This window comes from Panthera tigris, chromosome B1, assembly GCF_018350195.1.
Source record: "Panthera tigris isolate Pti1 chromosome B1, P.tigris_Pti1_mat1.1, whole genome shotgun sequence".
NCBI classification, from domain to species: Eukaryota; Metazoa; Chordata; class Mammalia; order Carnivora; family Felidae; genus Panthera; species Panthera tigris.
The window spans coordinates 13,967,774-13,986,784 of record NC_056663.1 but is presented as its reverse complement, the minus strand read 5'-3'; the positions used below and the strand labels follow the sequence as shown (position 1 = coordinate 13,986,784).

Here is a 19,011-nt window from a genome sequence, read left to right as displayed (position 1 = left end):
TTTTAAATCTCTTTTTAAGTTTCCTAAGCAGTGGGCTTATGGACGAATGCCCCAGAGAGTCAGAGTCTCAGCCCTTCTCAGCTGAAATGCCGGCTTCATCCGGACGTGAAATTTCCTCCCTCCCCCTCATGGAGGTCCTCCCTCTTCATTCTTCCTTCCTGGTCTCTCCGATCCCTGTGCCCATCCCCACAGCCACCCTAGATGTAAAACCTCACCTTCCCGCCTCCCGCCATATTCACTGACACCAGATTAAGCTTCTGAAACACCACTAGGAGAATACTTCCCTGCCTACTTATCTTCTGTGGTTCCTCCACGGAGGGAAAAATTGCCTGAGTCAGACTGTTACCAATACAATGTCAACAGACTATTGATATTGCAAATTTATTCAAGCGGAAACAATGTGCAGTTCTCAAAAACTTTCTTTAAAACTCAACAGGATTATCTGTGATCTTCAGTGTTTTTCCATAAGATGGCCTCTTTAATCCAATGTTTGTTTTAAAGATGATCTTTTGTTTTTGGTTTTTTAGTTTTTTGTTTTTTTGAGAAAAATCCTGTTAAATTAGAGTAGGGCTTTAGAGAAGCAAGCAAACCAGAGAGGAGAAGCAATGATCACTCCGGAGAAGTGAACGTGATGTGGTCTGTTCTTTACCCCTTAGGCTGATTTTGGGTTTATAATCCAGCGTGGCAGTGGGTCTGTCTCAAAAAGGAGACAAACTTATGTCTTTACTCAGATAATGCTGGCTATTCCCCGCTCTCAAACCATTATTCTCTTCACCTATAGGAGAGTGAAGCTACTGAATGTATGCTCTGTACTGACTGGTTTCTCCAGCCCAAACTCAGCCTGCTCTGAGAAGGTAATACAGCAGGAAATGCTGGTTTCATTACATTCTGGAGACCCCTGGGTGGGATAAATGTTCAAGTGGAGTCCTGACTGCCCCACCCCCCATCTTCCCCCGGGCCATCCCAGAATAAGCTTACTGTGAGAGCTGCTTAGTGAGGGCACTAAGTTTCCAGGCTTGCATCACAGTAAAGGACTTACCTAACCTGCCTTTCTCCCCAATCCACCCCCCCCGCCCCAATACAGAGGGAGAATGTTCTCTTCCAACCACTGGGGTTCCTTAGGTTCAGATTTCCTTCCATGGTTTAACAGCCAGCAAACCCCAAACAATTCCCCTCAATCTCGCCCTCTGTTACGGCAATGCTTTTTTCCCCACAATGCTGATGTGAAACAACCTCTCATCTGTCATTGTAGTAAAGTAGAACAAAATTACTAACCCCATCGTAACCAAAGGCACGCACAAATCGTTCCTGGATCCTCGTTCCCGACGAAGGGCGTGCGCAAACAGCGGGAACAGCGGAGCAGAGCCTGATTTAAGCTTCTAATGGTGGACTGACTGGGAATCGTGACCGCAAGGCTGTGACGAGTAACACTGATATCAGAAGAATTTGCATTTACCTATTCTAGAAAGGAACCTGAGGTCGATGTGTTCTAACAATGATCTCACAGATAGATCATAATTTCTTTGAATTCAATAGCAATATTATCCATTAAGAAATCCTCAAAAATCAGGTTCTGGATAGAAAATGTAAAAGGTTTCCATCACCAAGGAAGGCAGGGCAATCAGCCAACTCCAAAATCATGGGCCTGTCTGGGACTGAGTTGACGGCTACCTACATATTGCCAAAAATGACAGGGAAAATGCAAAAGAAGACAGACACAAGAAAGTATTAATTTACGTGATTTTTGTCTCGCGTGCTAAGAGGATCTTGATGAGCAGGGGTGACAACTGCATGGGGGTGGGGAGGTGGCTGACACTTACTTAAATTTCTTTGCAGCTGTTTAATCTCATTCACAGCTCTTGCTGATGGGGACCAATTCGGACCAGTGCTTGGCTGCATAAAACCAGAAAAGGCGGCAGTCCTTGAACTCAAGCCACTATGCTCTCGTTCTAACATCCCGGATAGCGAGTTCAGAGAGGCAGAGACCTGCTGGGTCTTTCCTTCCTCACCCCTCTGGTCCAGCCCTCTCTTCGAACGTGGAGCCTAGCGATCGACGGTCACAGATGGGGTGAAAGTTTCAAAGATCGAATTCAAGAAAAGTGACCCAGGGCCTCTTTCCTTACACAGCCATGGCCACATCAGGGACAAGCGACAGGGAGATAACGCCCAGCTGTGAAATTCCTCCCCCTGGGGACCAAGGCATCCAAGTCAGGACATTCCAGAATTAGTTGGGGTTTGAAAGATTTACTGACTGAGGAAGGCTGATATAAGGAGAACTCATTTGTTTAGATAACAGGTCGTGGGCAGGTCTTGGCTTGCTAGATAGCTGATGCCAAGGGAAATTTGGGCTTCAGAGAATATGTAAGAAAGAACTGTGCCTGCCCTCATCCTCCCGGGTCTACTATTCCACGACGCTTGGTAGTGTTCAGATGACAAACCCATGCTTGTCTTTTGTCTTCCTCTGTGTTTTGGTACTTGTTCCGCCGAACACAGATGCCCACTGTGGAAAGGGCAGCGTCTTGCATGACAAGGAGACGCATGGCCGGTTGGGACAGGCTGAAAAACCAGTAGGGAGCCCATTTGGGAAGATAAAAGTTTACTTATTATTACACATTGCCATCGCTAACACCAGCGTGACCCGCAAGATACCAAGGGTGATGGCAACGCAGCGTGCCTCAGGATTGTGGCAAAGGAGATCCGGTAACTTCTGAAATGTTCCTTTCCGAATAAGCCTCGAAGGGGCCCCTGTGGAAAGCTGGGGGGACATTTCGGAATCAGAGAGTTTTTGGAACAGAGGGGATGTTTGGATTTTTAAGAAGCCTTTCACGTCACAGGGGAGGGCGCCTGTGGAGGGGTGCTGGGACTTACCCAAAGTCGCACAGCTCGGAGTATGGGACAGAATCAGTGTGGGAACACAGAGTTTTCGTTTCCAAAGTCCTGCGCCTTTCCAGGCAGCCTCCGCTGCCCCCCAGGAGAGACAGCACGGGGACAATGGGAAGACGGCGGCAGGAGGGACCCAGGAGGCATCAACAACTTGGAAAACGGAGGTGAACAGAAAAGACTCCGAAGGAAGCACAAGAGCTGCACTGGACCGATCCAGAATCTAGGATGAAACAATACGCGGACTAACATGCCGTCTACTCACAAGCTTTGAGAGAAAACGAGGATCACGCGAGCGAGGAGTTAGGGAAAGCAGAGGAATGGTCCCACTTGGGTCGTTCAGGAGCAGGAGGGCGAAAGAAAGGGTTGGGATGCACGAGGGGGAGGCTCAGCTTTGAAGGTTTCCAAGATCTCAGGGAAGAGCGTCTGGTGGTGGAAAGTGGACCCCGAAGGATTAACGGAGGCACCAAGCCGAGGGAAATCGAGTCTGTAAATCTGCACGCTCACACGCTCTGCCCCCTCATAACCAGACTTTCTACCTTCCTTTCCCGTGTGACTTCCTTCAGCTCTTCCCAGGACGCCCGTGCCCACGTCTCGTCTCCAGAATTCGCTTCTCCCGGTGCTGAGCAGGTGTTTGGACCACGTGCTGTAGACCGCACCTCGAAATTCCAGATCTGAACTCACCGCTTGTCTACAGCCTGCTTCTTCCCTGCGTTGCCCTACCACCCAGTCAGCTCAGTCGGGGGCCCTTTCTCCCTCTCCCCTTGCATTCAGTCACCAAACTCTGTTTCATTTCCTAATGGTGAGTCAGCCCCCTTCCCTGTATGTTCTGTGCCCAGCCTTGGTTCAGGACTTCATTTGTTTCTTTTCCTTTTTTTTTTTTTTTTTAAATTACGTATTTAAATATTTATTTTTGAAAGAGAAAGAGGGAGAGAGCATGAGTTGGGGAGGGACAGAGAGAGAGGGAGATACAGAACCCGAAGCAGGCTTAAGGCTCTGAGCTGTCAGCACAGGGCCTGACGCGGGGCTCGAACTCACACACTGCGAGATCGTGACCTGAGCCGAAGTCGGACGCTTACCCGACGGAGCCCCCAGGCACACCCGATTGCTCCTGAATGCATGCTTTCTCTGGCCTAGAACACTCCAGCTCTTTTTGCTAGCTTTCATTCATAATCTTCAAGATGAAGCTTAAGCGTGCCCCCCCTCGGGGGGCTGCTTCTTGCCTTATGCCTGTCCCCAGTCCCCAAGCTGATGGGGATGGTCCTCTTCTGTATTCTCACAGGGCGGCTGACACTCCACCTTCGCGCTCAACACCCTTACAGAGACCCCTTCTCTGTCTCCCTCCGGGGACCCTGAGCTCCTTGCGAGGGGCGAACGTGCCTTTCCGCTCTGCACCCTCCAGGCGTGCAACGCTGGTGCCCGGCCCACGCTGCGTTCCCGCTGAATGCACGGTGCCCAGCGAACAAACGAGTGCCGGGCGATCGTGGCAACATCGATTTGGCTCAGTCGGGTAAGCGTCCGTCTTCGGCTCAGGTCACGATCTCGCAGTTCGTGGGCTTGAGCCCCATGCCAAGGCTCTGCGCTGACAGTGCAGAGATCAAGAGTCGGATGCTTGACCCCCTGAGCCAAGCAGGTGCCCCTAGGACTTCGAATTTTAAGATCCGGTCATCCTATTTCTTGATTCACGTGGGAGTTGTGTGATGCTTCTGGACACTTAGCCGTTTTGCTCCCCCAGATTGGAATGCTCTTGTAATCAGAATCTCTTTTGTTACTCTGACTCTAACCCAGTTTCAAAACATCATCTGTGAGTAAAGAACTTTTCTTCCAGTCTCTTGGGGTGGCCTTTCCTTGCCTTTACTAGAATTTGGTTCTTTCTTCTTTCCTTTCCTAGAGGTGGAAACAGAATCAAGTCTTCCTGCTAACTGATGCTTGCCTTCTATTTATTAAGTACTTAAAAAGTAACTATTCTTTCAGACAAACTACAAGTTTTTTTTTCCATTTTTGCTTTTTATACACCACTTTTCATTAACATTTTCATAAAATTTTATATACCACTTTTCATTTTCCCAGAGACGGGAAAAAAAAAAAAATCTTAACCTATAGAAGACTTAAATTCTTAAAATAGGTTTAAACAGAACAAAACCTAGCTTTTAGCCAGAGACTAGAAGTGGTATTTCCTTTACATTAACAATTCTCACAGTATATATATATATGTGTGTGTGTGTGTGTGTATTTTATATATATACATATACATATGTGTATATATATATATATATATATATATATATATTTTTTTTTTTTTTTTTTTTTTTGAAGGGGAGAGGTCTTACTTTATGAACTGCAGATTTACCAAACTGTGGGATGAACCGAGGTCTGAGAAGTCTGTTTGGAAGTGTGTGTGTGTAGTGATGGATGGCAGGGTACTAACTGAGGTCAGCTGGGGTGAGCTGAAGTATGGGGATGGTACCCCAATCATCTCATCTTCTTCGCACACTGCCTTCCCCTACCCGGGAGACAGTTCCCCACATTAGTTCTGCACTCCAGCCTCAAGACATTCCGAAAACATTCCAGAACCCTGGAATATAGGCAAGGGGCTCTCTCTGGAAGGCTGGGGCACAAGGGTAGCGAAGAGTGAGGGCTGCTAAAGCTGATTTAATTTTGATGTCATGGACGAGCCAGAGATACAGGATAGTCTCTGGAAAATACCCAACCGGGGATCTTCAGTTCTGTGCTTGTTAAAAAACACGAAGTTCCCTGTCACTGGTTGTCGGTGTGCAATCACTCGTCCTGTGATCAAATGAGCCTTTAAAAGTGGTTGGCGGCTGTAACTCAGTCTTAGAGTAAATCATTGGATAATCACTGTGTAAGAGGAGTTGTGGATGTGTGCAGATATGAAGCTATCAGATTTAGACAGTCACATAATTAGTTTAAGGAGGGAACTCAACACTTTTGAAAGCTACATTTACTCACTGTTGAACCATTATGGAGCCATTCAGCACATCTAGAACATTAATGTGCTAAATGGAACCCACTGAGGGGGTTAATGTAGCCTCACGACTATTGATACAATGTAAATTATACTGAGAAAAATCTGAGGAATTTTACATTTTATAAAATTTTACATTTTATACCGAGATATAATGAGAAAACCTGTTTTTATTTTTTCTGGATTTTTTTTTCAAGTGATATGAATCACATACAATTTCTCCATTTCCCTTTCCCCTTTCAAATCTAGACAGGACTAACTATATCTTAAAACTAGACTGTGGAAGAAAATTGGATTAAATCAAGTAGGAATAAAAGTAGAATCTTAGTAGAATCTGTCAGGTTAATGTCTGAAATATACAAGGGCCACTTTATTCAACTGTCCACACCCTTTTGTTTTGTTTTGTTTTCACTAATGTCTCTGGGAATACACATTCTGGTTAAAAATTTAAAGCAAAATCATTAAACAACTAAACAAAATCGCAAAAACGGAAATCAGCCGTAGCTTTTCCCCATGATGTTAAGTGATCCCGCAGATAAAAATCACTTAAAAATCATTCTTAATGTCTCAGATGCTCTCCTCCATGAAGGCGGTAAGAAGAGGACACACTGGTGGTGGCCAGACGGGAGGTGGGTGGTGTGGTCGGGATGGGGGCAACAGGTGATGGGGATTCAGGAGGCACTTGTCATGATGAGCACCGGGGGATGTATGGAAGCATTGAGTCACTGTATGGTACGCCTGAAACTAATTATCACACTGTGTGTTAACTAACTGGAGTTAAGAGAAAAACTAAAAGAAAAAAAGTAAGTTTCTAACGCCATTTTTGGCAGACAAAACAAAACAAGGCAACAAAACATGGCTTCGGTGTTTGGGAGTTTTCAGGCTCGGATGTCAGCTGCCTATCAGCACAAAGCCTATTTCTCCTCTTAGTTTTGTCCTGTGGAAGATGCCTGCACCGTTTTCCTGGCATCACAGGCGGCTGCAGTAAAACACACATAAGGAGAACACGACATGGCACACAGATGTCAGGCTATTGAGACGATTCAGTGTCACCGGGAACGGACACGTCGCTTCTCATTTGGAGTCACTGTCACTGAGTTTCCCAAATTACCTGCACTTTCTGTGCACTGGTTTGGGTCTGTAGCACAGACCCTCTTTACACTGCCTGTCTTTCCTCCTCTGAGACCCTCTCTTTGATATTGTCCCCGAGTATCCGAACTGATGTCAGTGGGAGTCATGGGTTTGCCACGGGCACAGAGTTAAGTTCATTATAAAGAAATGGTTCAGAAGCTCATTCTGAAATTGCTAAGCTTGAATGAGGGACAATAAAACACCCAAATGAGAAGCTAGAGACCCATAGATACCTACATAAATGTGGAAAAGCTGAAACCCGTTTATTTACTCTGTAAATCTGAATATAGCTCACAAAAGATCGTAGAGTCAGCTCCACAAATATAAAGCTCTAAATACCCAGAGTCCCAAGACAGAAAAACTGCCACCAGCCTGGTGGTGTGTCTGTTCACATCAGTTAGAACTCATAGCATTTTTTTTTTTTTCTAAAAAACCTCTTCTCGGGGCGCCTGGGTGGCTCAGTCGGTTAAGCGGCTGACTTCGACTCGGGTCATGATCTCACGGTCCGTGAGTTCGAGCCCCGCGTCGGGCTCTGTGCTGACAGCTCAGAGCCTGGAGCCTGTTTCAGATTCTGTGTCTCCCTCTCTCTGACCCTCCCCCGTTCATGCTCTGTCTCTCTCGGTCTCAAAAATAAATAAACGTTAAAAAAAAATTAAAAAAAAATTTTAAAAAACCTCTTCTTTAGCCAGACAGAAGAGCTTCAGAAAGATATGGTCAAACAGTTTGTATTTTATGGGGGTAAGCAAGCAGAGAACTGTAAAATGCCATCAACTATCAAATAATTTATTCTATCGCCCCATTCAATATACTGGATTTGCTTTTGTGTGCATTCGCCTGTAAGAACTGTAGTTTCACTTTGGGTCTGAACTAGCCGGTGAGATCTTTTTTGGCCACCCTGAAATTAGTCTAGCTAAGGACTCCTAACATGTGGTAATTGTTTTCAAATGGTACAAAGACCAGCATGAAACGGTCCCTAATACTAAGCGAAGGGAGTAACGAGTCTTATCACACTGTCCTCACACAAGGGACCCCATTAGCTAGTCGGATGTCCTTTGTACTGCCTGCCAAGTCAATGTGAGAGGAGGTCTTGGACGAGATGGCTTATTCAATCGGTAATAGGTAGTTACTCAGTTCATGAAGCATATTAGTCTAACTCAAAGATTTCAAAGCTGAGTTACAAACCCTGTGCTACCCGCTGTAGACTTCCTATCATTCCGTCCAGGACCATGTCTAAGAAGACTGGCCACACCTCTAACAAACCCCAATAGGGACACAATCATTGCAAGCAACACAGACAGCACCTGCTGCTACGGAGAAAATGCTATCTCTAGGTTTTGAAACGAAGGCTCTTGTACTTTGGAAACTATCTGTGTACCCTAAAAAATCAGCCTCTTCTACTGGTGACTGATAGGAATCTCAATTTCTTTTCCTACAGTCATCCTTCCTGACACCAGGTATAACAATACACTTCAACGGCACCTGCGTGGGACATGGTTTCTGTCTTGACTCTCAGCTAACTCCTTAACAGCAACATTTCAGAAGAAAGTGCTATCAATACGAAGTCATTTTTTTTCTTAATTATTTGACTCATAGCACCAACTGAGGAAATCCTCATTTTGTAAAGCAAAAAGAAACTGGGTAAGCATGTACTATTGGGTAACTATATTTAAAAATATAAGCAACGAAGAATGAGATTAGTTAATATTTTCAGCATCAGTTATCGGTACAGTGAGTGCAAAACACTTCAGAAAGCAAGAGAGCAGAATTTATATGGTACTCTTTCAATGGAGCCTGGACAAGAGCCAGGTATGGGTTCTGTGAGGCTCTTCTCTATAAATAATATTAACTTGTCTACATCTTTGGTTTATCTCTCTATTCCTTCCACCAACAAGTATTTACTGGAAGAATTCTGTATGCGTTCCAGGCGTCACGGGAGCCACAATTAGTGTGCATTTTATGAAATACTTTCACATTTTATTCTGTATTCCTAGAAACTGTGGCACATTAATGGTAAACTAAAGTTGGTACTAAGAGACGAGTAATACAATTAAAACATATAAGGTAAGTAATTGAGCTAACTGTCTTCTAAAATTTCTTTGGTAGAAACTATAGCGACCGTATTTTATCACGAGGCAAATTTATTGATTCTGGGTCTCTGCCATCTGTTTCTATCCTATAAAGCTTTTAATCTCAAGGCTTTTAAGGCACTAGGCTAGATAGAAAGCTGGACATGTATGACTGGGAATCTGGGCTAAAAAGTTTAATTTCTCTTTGTGCGATATTTGTGCAGAAAGATGTCTATAAAGCCTGTATCAACTCTAGGCACTGGTGTCATGAACGTCATAGTAAACAGGTGTTTCTCAACTGGGAATGGTGACTCCTCCCCTCCCCCTGCCCAATCTCCTTGTGGTTTTCATAGAACCCAGTCTGACCGTTGTCAAACCTCCCACATCCCCTCTTTATGAAACTACCAAACATTCTTATAAGTCTAAATTAGACACAGAGTATTGCGAACATCTGAAGGGGAATATTACAGATATTCCTGGTATTGTGGGGGTTTGTCAGCTCTCCAATAACAGCAAACACAAAGGAAGTCGGGGCGGGGGATTCAGAGTCCCCCGCTGTCCCCAGCACCTTCACCCAGGCACATGTCCAAATCACAGCGTAATAAGCAGAACCTCTTGTCAAGGCTCTGATGAGCAGGGATCAGGGCTAAGTTTACCTGTCAGGAGCTACACACTTTCGCAGACAGGATGTGCTTGTCAGAACAGAGATCGCTATGGGAGGGGCCGCTTGGTAAGGACCCTCCCGTCGCTTCTTTCATGCACTTACTTTTGAATGTGTTTTAAAGTTTCTGAAACTTAGAAGAGATGGGCCCTTGCTCTTTCACAGCCAAAGTATAAAAATGTACAGAAAGAAAAAAATAAAGGATCGCTTGTTATTCTGACATGATGATTCCCAGTTACATAGGTTAAGTGCCCTATGTTTCTTAGACAGTTAGTTATGCCTTGGCTGCAGACATCTAGAGAAAAAGTAATAAAAGCGTGGCTTTTAGAAAGTAGTATTTCTGTTACTTTTATTAGAAAAAAAAATTTTGAAGCATGGGTTTATTAAACTACTGTATTTTTAACTTATACAAAACATACGTGTGTGTATATTTATGTACCTATAGATACATGATTATGAGGTTTATATTTGGTAAAATATTTTAATAATGCTTTTCGTATTAGTTGCCCTAGCTTATTTAGATAGGATTGAATAGTTATACTTTAAATATGATATGTGATGAATTTGTATTAGGGAAGGAATGATTGTGAGGTATTTACGTTAATTACAAACTTTTACTCTTTATATTTTTGCTTTTATGTTTTTAAAAATGTTTAGTTATTTTTGAGAGGGGGGAGGGGCATAGCGAGAGGGGGACAGAAGATCCCAAGTGGGTTCTCTGCTGACAGCAGCGAGCCCGACGTGGGGCTCGAACCCACAAACCGTGAGATCATGACCTGAGCTGAAGTCAGACACTTAACGGACAAAGCCACCCAGGTATTCCAAATGTCTGTTCTTTAAAACCATGCTTGCCCCTTATAGTCACGAGACTGGCTTGCCAACTCAACCTCTACTTTAGCTGCTGTGCTGATTCTCAACTAAATTTGAGGTTCGAAGTTTGCATATCTGTTATGAGAGAAATGTGCCCTCTTTGCACACCATCCTTTCTTTTTTTTAAAAAAAGGTGAAAAAATCCCAAATTTGTTTTTACTAATCCAGATCAACTCCGCCAATGGAGCATATCCCTTTGTCTAATTTTCCAAAGTTGATTAAAATCCATTTGCGGGTCCTAAGTAAACCACACTATCTGTTGTAGGAAGTTCATGTGTCAGCAGTAACCCACACGATGAACTTCTATGCAATGTCAGTTCCCGGGAACAAATAAGGACACACTCAAAAGCGGCCCGCAGAGCAGAGCCTGAGTCCCAGACTGGACTGAAAACTTAATTCTCATTTTTTTTTCTCCCTGACTTTTAACTAAACTGAAACCCTCCCAAAGCCACCATCATTTCCTGAAGGTCTTATTATCAGAGCAGCTCTCCTGCCCAGTCTCATCCGATGGTAGCACTTTTCCTGGATTCTTTTTTGCCTCTTTGGCAATCCAGCCCGCTATCGCTTTGAAAACGGTGCAAAGGAAGCACTTTCCATTAACTTCCAATTTATTCCTTTCCTATTGCGATCCTAAAATGAGCAACAGGAATGCTAAGAACAGAATTTTAATGTAACTCAATTGAAAAGGTTTGTTCCTCTGACAAAATCATGCTGCTGGGTAACATTCATTTTATTAAAAGGGAACCTGTCAAAAAAGAAAAGCAATTCAAGCTACAGGAGAACTCAGCTTTATGGAGAAGATCCATTCCAGAAAAGTTGTACGGAAAATATTTGTATATTGGATCGTTTTCTTTTTCTACTGACTTGGGTTATAATTGTAGAGGTGTGCTCCTACAGAAAATACTTCTGCCTTCTCATATCATTGCAAAAATCACACTAAGGAGCTCAATATTCATCTCAAGGACTATTCTGCATTTGTCAACATGCCATCTAATTTCCCCTTACGGTTTGTGCGACGTTAGTGAAGTGAACAGTAATCGAAAATGATTTTACATATGCGTTCGCTGCAAAGTACATATCCCATAAAATATACAATGGCTGATTCTCATTTCATTCTGATTGACCTCACAAAATGGGACCATTCACACAGCACATTGCCTGGACCACTACTCCACATAGTAGAATATGCTGGCAGCCTGAACCTCGTACTTTTTCATCTGCTTCCGCAGTGACGGCCCTTGCCGATTTGCATTTCGTGGGAAGGTCCTTTTAAGTGCAGTTTAAATTTCCAATAACTGCTTACAAAAAGCGAAGGCTTTCTATTGGATAAGAATGACATTTGTAGCACTGACATAAACAGCCAGCTTCATTGTAAATGTTTACAAAAATTTTCTTTAATGCTTATTTATTTTTGAGAGAGAGAGAGAGAGAGAGAGAGACAGAGCACGAGCGGGGGAGGGGCGGAGAGAGAGAGGGAGGCACAGAATCCCAAGCAGGCTCCAGGCTGGCAGCATAGAGCCTGACGCGGGGCTTGAACCCACGAGTCGTAAGATCACGACCTGAGCCGAAGTCAGACGCTTAACCGACGGAGCCACCCAGGCGTCCCCGTCATTGTAAATGTTTTTGACGTTCATCGGTGACGGCTCCCAACATAATCAGCTTTATCACCTGGGCAAATGTAGACCCGGAGGGTTTATGCGTAAAACCAAAACTCTAGTATATTTCTCCAAATGTCTGCTGCTAATATACTAGGTGTGTATGAAGCAAAATGTTAACCCTTAAGCAGTGGTGTTGACCACGATGCCAATGACACGTAAGCCTCAGAACTTCTCATTGTGTGGGTCCCTCCCAAGGCCCTGAGTCTAATTTTGTATTTTTCCGAGGGGGGGGGGATCCAAAAATTACAGAAGCTCCAGGGCCCCCAAAACTGGGATCCCACCTGCCCTTAAGAATGTAAATTTTTAAGAGTCTATTCACCGTATCACAGCACTTTATAATCAGAGCAGAATGTGGATATACTTACTCAAAAAACGTTGTCCACCCAGTTTCATCACTTTTTGTGGCTAACAGGCCACTGTTGCCATGGTACGTAAACAAAACTAATTCTAGTCCTTGGGCAGTCATGCTTTTCAAACATCCATTGGTTCCTATCGTCAACCATATCACTTGGTTATCTGGAGACACCACCCGAACTGGCATCCGATTCGGGTCCCGTCTAATCCTGAGGGTGTTGCCATTGCTGTCTGTCACAGCAGTGATATCGTTATCGTTGCTGTAGCTAAAATTGTACAGGTAATCACCAGTGACCAAACTTACAGTATACTGGTGGGTGCCGTTGATGTCAAAGATATAGAGTTCCTGGTCAGTTGGGGAGGCAACTTCATAAAAGTTCATGGAGTTAAGGAAAGGCTTGTTCTTGGACACGGCCCGGATCCGGATATTCCCCAGGTCCGCGATATACAGGGTGCCATCCGGGGAAGCGGCCAGGGAGGACGGCGCGCTGAGCTTGGCGTCTTTGGCGTAGCCATCTCCACTCTGGTAACAGTCACAGTTGGCGTCGTTTTTGCAGTCACACTCTGAAGGTATGCCCGCCACCAGGGAGATCTCCCCGTCTGTGGTGACCTGCCGGATTCGGTTAATCTTCTTCTCATCGGTTTCAGTAATGTACAGGACCCCACTGTACGACACCGCGATGGCGGTCGCCGATTCCAGAGTTGTCTGAACCGCGTGCTTCCCCACAGAATATTCTACGCCTGGAACTTGGCAGTGCATGGGCCGTCCCGCAGCAATGCGCACTTGGCGATTCTCAGTGATCTGCAGAACTACGTTATTATCCAGGACGTAAATGGAGTTGTCCATGGGGTTAATGGCGAGGTCAGTGGGCCATTCCAGACGTACCTTAATGAAAACGAAAAGGTCTGGTTAGTCAGTTACTGCGCGGCAGTTAATTTGCCAGAAGAGTAAATTAGACCATTCAAGGAAATTACCCTTAATTTGATCAACTGTTTCAAAATTGTTTTTTGAAGAGCTACTGTAAAATAAACTTAAAAATCTGGAGTGGAGACAAATGCGGGAAATAGCACGTTAGTGAAAAACGCCGCTTGCTGAAAGATTTGCAAGTCATAGCCAAAGAGCAAATGAACCTTTAAGCGGTGAGTTAACAGGCATCGATGACACATGAACACATATGCTCCTTTAGCAGTAATACCCACCACACGTCGAGGCTTTCTAGGTTATGAATATATGAGTGTTTTATTGTGTTTTCAATCAGGCCAACAGTTAAGTTCCTAATTCTAAATAGAAGTCCCTTGGGACTAATCATAGTGGGTTCTCTCTACTACTTAAAGAGCTCATGCAATCAGAAGATTGGAGATTTAAGCTGTTTTGTTCTTTTTGGGATATCTGCCTGCTGCTACTCTACTGGTATTTTATTACAAATGCTTTAGCATTTCTTAGTGCTAATTGTTTGTAATCTCACTGAATTCATCAAATGCAGAACTACGGAAGAAAATAACTTTTTTTTTTTTTTAAGTTTATTTATTTATTTATTTTTGAGAGAGAGACAGTGTGAGCAGGGAAGGGGCAGAGAGGGAGAGAGAGAATCCCAAGCAGGCTCCACGCTATCAGCACGGAGCCTGAGGTGGGGCTCGAACGCACGAAACTGTGAGATCATGACCTGAGCAGAAACCAAGAGTTGGATGCTTAACTGACTGAGCCACCCAGGCGCCCCCCAAATAACTTTTTATGAGCTCCTGAGATACACTTCAATGGAACAGCTTTGTTACAACTAACACCACACCTGATATATCCAGTTTAATATGGGGCCGTCACAGTCTAATGACCTAGTAAATCAAGACACTTAGAAGAAAAACACACAATGCAGCTTGAGATTTTAACTACCTGGCTGATGTGCATGCTGGTGTCACAAGTTAAGGGTCTGGCTGAAGTCAGATCGTTAGAGCCCAGGAGAGTTGATATGATCCCGTTTTGATCAACTTTTCTGATCATGGTTCCATCAACAAAGTAGATTAATCCATTCTTATCAATTGCCATTCCTTTTCCAAGAGAAGTAAGTGTTACCAATTTTTCAAACGTGATTTATTTTTAGGCCCATCATTAAATTCAACGTTCAACCCCAGGGATAACATGGGTGATAGGTAGCAGGTAAGACTGCAGATTGTAATTACGTTAGGAAAAACCCAACAGAGGCATTTATGACACAAATCAACATAAAACGTAATAAATAACCCAAATCTGTAAGAATCCCCATTTAGTGTACGAATCATACAGGCTGTACCTGAGTTTTAACTGTAAAATTATAACATCTGTATACTGTTGTTGACTATCAATGATAGAAACAGGTCAGATTCTGTTACTCGGAACTTAGAGTAACTATATTCTAACAAAAACAGATCTAAGCCAAGGTTAGCGTTCTGTTGACCTTGTTACAATGAAATTTGCTATTATGAATAATTCAGTACAACAAATGCTTTTTTTCCAGTCCTCGTTCACATAATAGTCACTAGCTATAATGGAAAAAAAAAAGTCTTAAACCAAAAAACATTGTAATGAAGGGGATAGTACATGAGCAAGGAGTCAGTCCCAACTGGTTTAAAAGCTAGAAACCTTTGTCACACAGAATTTTAGCCCTTGTCACCTCTAGAAATTCCTCACAGCAAGCATTTTTTCCCATGGCATAGAAACAAAAGTTTAATAGCTCCAAACTGGGTGAGGACTAATACGGTTGCTTAGTGATGGTTTTTAAAGAGGCCCGGGACTCATTCATGACAAAGAAATTCCAGGACAATGAAAAGAATCTGGACACTTCCTTGAAGTTTAACAGGATGTGACCTGAATAATACGGGCTAGTTGCTTTATTCTTTGAAAAGGTGAAAAAACGGTATGATAAAAAAATGCCAAGAACCCAGTATTTGCTGTAAAATCAACTTAGGATTCTAGCAATTTCATGCCAAATGGCTTTTAAAAACACTAGATGTGAAACAGCTTTCTAGAACACGGTGGAGGGTAAAATGTTAGACTCAGCATTAAACACAATCAGGCACTAACTGGATTTTGTATCTTTTTTTTTTTTTTAATAAAAAGAAATCCTCAAATTGATAAATGCCAGTACCTTTGGGACTCATGAGTGTCGCCTCCACAGCCTTCCCTCCGTCTCCACATCTGGCTTCATCAAATGGAAGGCACTGCTCCCCTGTCCCTGCAACCACTTCAGCATTTTTAGTCAAGTCTTTTGTACCCGTCAGTGACTTTGGGCGATAAATTCTGCGGGTGTTAGTGTCAGAAACATACAGATTTCCTGTGACGGGATCAGTCGCAAGGTAGTATCTATGAGCTGGGTTGCTGCTGTAAAAAAAGGATCACACATAAACATCGCAAGGCAGTTTCCTCCTAATACACAGGGGTGAGGGGGGGTGGGGGGTGTGTAATGAAAGGCAAAACAAAACAGATCATGGGAAACTGATTATAAACTGAAATCCATTATTAAAGACTGGAAAACGAACAGCATATTTAATAACGACTTCAAAGAATGGTGGAAAAGAATTGGAGGCAAGCTCTAAAAGGATTGCTTTCTTTCTTTGCTGGTGGCTGAGGATTTAATTTACTAAATTTATTAAAACAGCCATCTTGGAAAATAATTCCCTTTAGAAGGCAATACGCTTCTAGCCTAAAACAAAGAAGCAAGTTCTCTAAATCCTTTTGGATCAATGAAAAGCCATTAATAAATTGCTCTTGAGTGATCGACATAAAGTTTATTCCAGGGGAAGGGTGTCTCTATCAAACCCCGGTGAAGTGTAACATACTACTCATGTCCCTTGCACCTCATCAGAGGGAATTCTCCTGTTTTGCTACAAATCCAAATCACATGAACGCCTGCCCCTGACAAAATGCACCATCGGGTCTGTCTTCGTTGCTCTATCATAATCCAGGAGGGCGATCTGATGCAGTTAGTGTTTGTCTTGAGCAACAGGGTTACGTACTAAAAGGAGGTCATGCACGTGTACGAGGCTGTCTCAGATGCCGGCCTCACGCAGTGAGCCAGAAGGGTAGTTCTGTCAAGTTTTACTTCAAAAGTTGTAAATTAAGCTGCCTTAAGACCGGTCTGAGAATTTGGTGAGATGCAGGCATTTGTTCACAAAACATACTGCCTCAATGTGACACGTAGAAAGTAGCACAAATGTAAACTATCCTACGTCCCGTTACCTGTGACAAATGGGAAGACCGACATTACCAAGCAATGGACAAATTAGGACCCTTAGGTGGAATTAAAAAGTTCATTCATCTCCTTATGAACACTCAACATCACATTCTTAGGATTAATGGGATTTTGTACCATGTGCAAATAATACCTTCTGGAAATAAACATTCCAGTGTTTTCGACAAAGATGTTGACAGGCAAGAATCCACTGGATTCTACATTATCTTCACGACAAACTTAGCGTTTTACCAATTTATTCTCATTCTTTCTCTCTCTTTTTTTCTCTCCCTGCCCACACTTTTATACTTGTTTCCATTTGTTTTACATGTGAATATCTAAAAGATGGGGTATAAATCTAACTATATGAAAATATTTGTTCTAAATAATGGCGTAGTGTAGTGGTTTTCTCATTACTATTAGGTTCTAATGATACAATTCTCACTACTTAATGCTCTTCCTTTGAAAGTGGTCAATATGTGTACTTCAGGGCTCCTGTGAGTCTACTGCTAAAATACCAAGTTCTTGGTTTCACGAGCGTGTCTTACATCGGGTGCCCACGTGGCCACAGAGCTGGCCACACGTGGCGTCTGTAGAGACCCTCTGGAGCTCTGAAGCCTCTGGCTGTTAAGTGGATTCACACCGAAACACCGAGACTCGCGAAAGCTTGACCACCTCCAGGTTTCGGGTCTCCTTTCTACCCTTCCGTATCTTTTGGCGACAAGAGACATATTTGAGCAAGAGGTCTTGAGTGTGTGATAAGTGTGAGAGGGTGAATAGTGAAACAAAGGATTCAGGGAGATACAAGTCACTTGAGACGAAGACGCTTCAGAACCACTGGGCTATGGACCCCTGCCCATGTGAAGAGTCATTGTATCGCTTTTCTAAGTCGATGCCTGAAATGTCAAATGCACAGACGTACTGCCTTCCTTAATGTGGTAGTTTATTACTCTGTAATGAAGTGAAAAGTTACATATCAAGATCATCTTCAGAGTAATTTTAAGAGATTCTTCCCCCCTATGAACAGCCTGATATTGACGGAGCTGGTCTTTTAGCTATATGGTTGGTGACTGTAACGTAACGCAATCAAACTGGGTCTATTGTGAAATACCATTGTGGAAAGACTTCTCTTTTCTTTCCTATCTCCTCAATTATATACTGATTAGAACTAGTCATATAGCCAGTTATGAACACACACACACACACAACACACACACACACACACACACACACACACACACACACACACACATACATTTTCCTGTCCGTTGTGTACCTATGAGCATGACCTCTAGAACAGACTGCCTGGGTCTGGATCCTAGCTTCCTCACTCACTAAACCTCATGACTTTGAGCAAGTTATTTAACTCGTCTGTGCCTCCGATTCCTTATCTGGAAAGGTGATAATAATAATACATATTTCATAGGATGCTGAGAGGGTGACATGAGCTAATACAGATAAAATGCTTAGAACAGTGCCTAGTACGTAATACATATGCAACAAGCATTAGCTGTTCTTAATATCTGCTTCTGTCCTGCCTCCTCTTGGGTTGTAGTGTGTCTTTCGACTTGTAACTCTACACAGTGTAGGAGTGCGATGATTATCGTTAGCTATCTAAAGTATGACTACCTTTCTGGAAAGGTTAAGAAGAAAAACAATGGCTACGTTCAAATTTGTTTCCTTGGTCTTGCTGTTAGGCTAGAACATCCTAAACTATTCAAACAATGCAGACCCTTCTTTATACATGCACTTTGAATTGTTTCCAGGGTAATGAGGATAAAGGTAAATGAATAATGCAATCCAATGTAAATTCAGTTGGAGTTAAGCATTCATAGGAAACACCTTTATAAAGCTGCAAGGTCACTTTTAAGAACATAATATCAAGAAGCCTCTCTTCCTTTTACATGTACAAAGGGTGGAAAGGTACCATATCCATGAGACCATGCCAGGGTCTTTTTGTCTCAGTGCTGAAGTACCAGAATCAATTGTTCCTCTGAATTTTCAAAGCAAGATGAGTTATGGGAACATTCAGTAATTTTTCAAGTGGAGGGTAATATGCAGAATTATTCATTTAAGTGACATCCTTTATCAGAAGCCTGGGATAGTGGGACTTAATCACGAAGTCCTTTTCACCCTCTTTACAGGTCTTTTCTAAAATACCTGCTGAAAAGGCTATTTGTGGAAAACTCCTTCAAGAGCAACT

At 43.1% G+C, this 19,011-nt stretch overlaps 1 protein-coding gene across 3 annotated transcripts in view; it reads right to left on the bottom strand.

Moving 5' to 3' along the window:
* TENM3 (teneurin transmembrane protein 3) overlaps positions 1-19,011 on the bottom strand; it is a 446,972-nt gene that overhangs the window by 25,678 nt on the left and 402,283 nt on the right. For 2 of the 3 annotated variants that reach the window (XM_042982909.1, XM_042982911.1), the window contains 3 exons: positions 15,726-15,958; positions 14,495-14,649; positions 12,618-13,492 (listed from right to left, as the gene is read on the bottom strand). In XM_042982909.1, coding sequence (XP_042838843.1) covers positions 12,618-13,492; positions 14,495-14,649; positions 15,726-15,958 — 1,263 coding nt within the window. The remainder of the gene's footprint in view (positions 1-12,617; positions 13,493-14,494; positions 14,650-15,725; positions 15,959-19,011) is intronic. The other variant, XM_042982912.1, reaches the window with a different exon arrangement.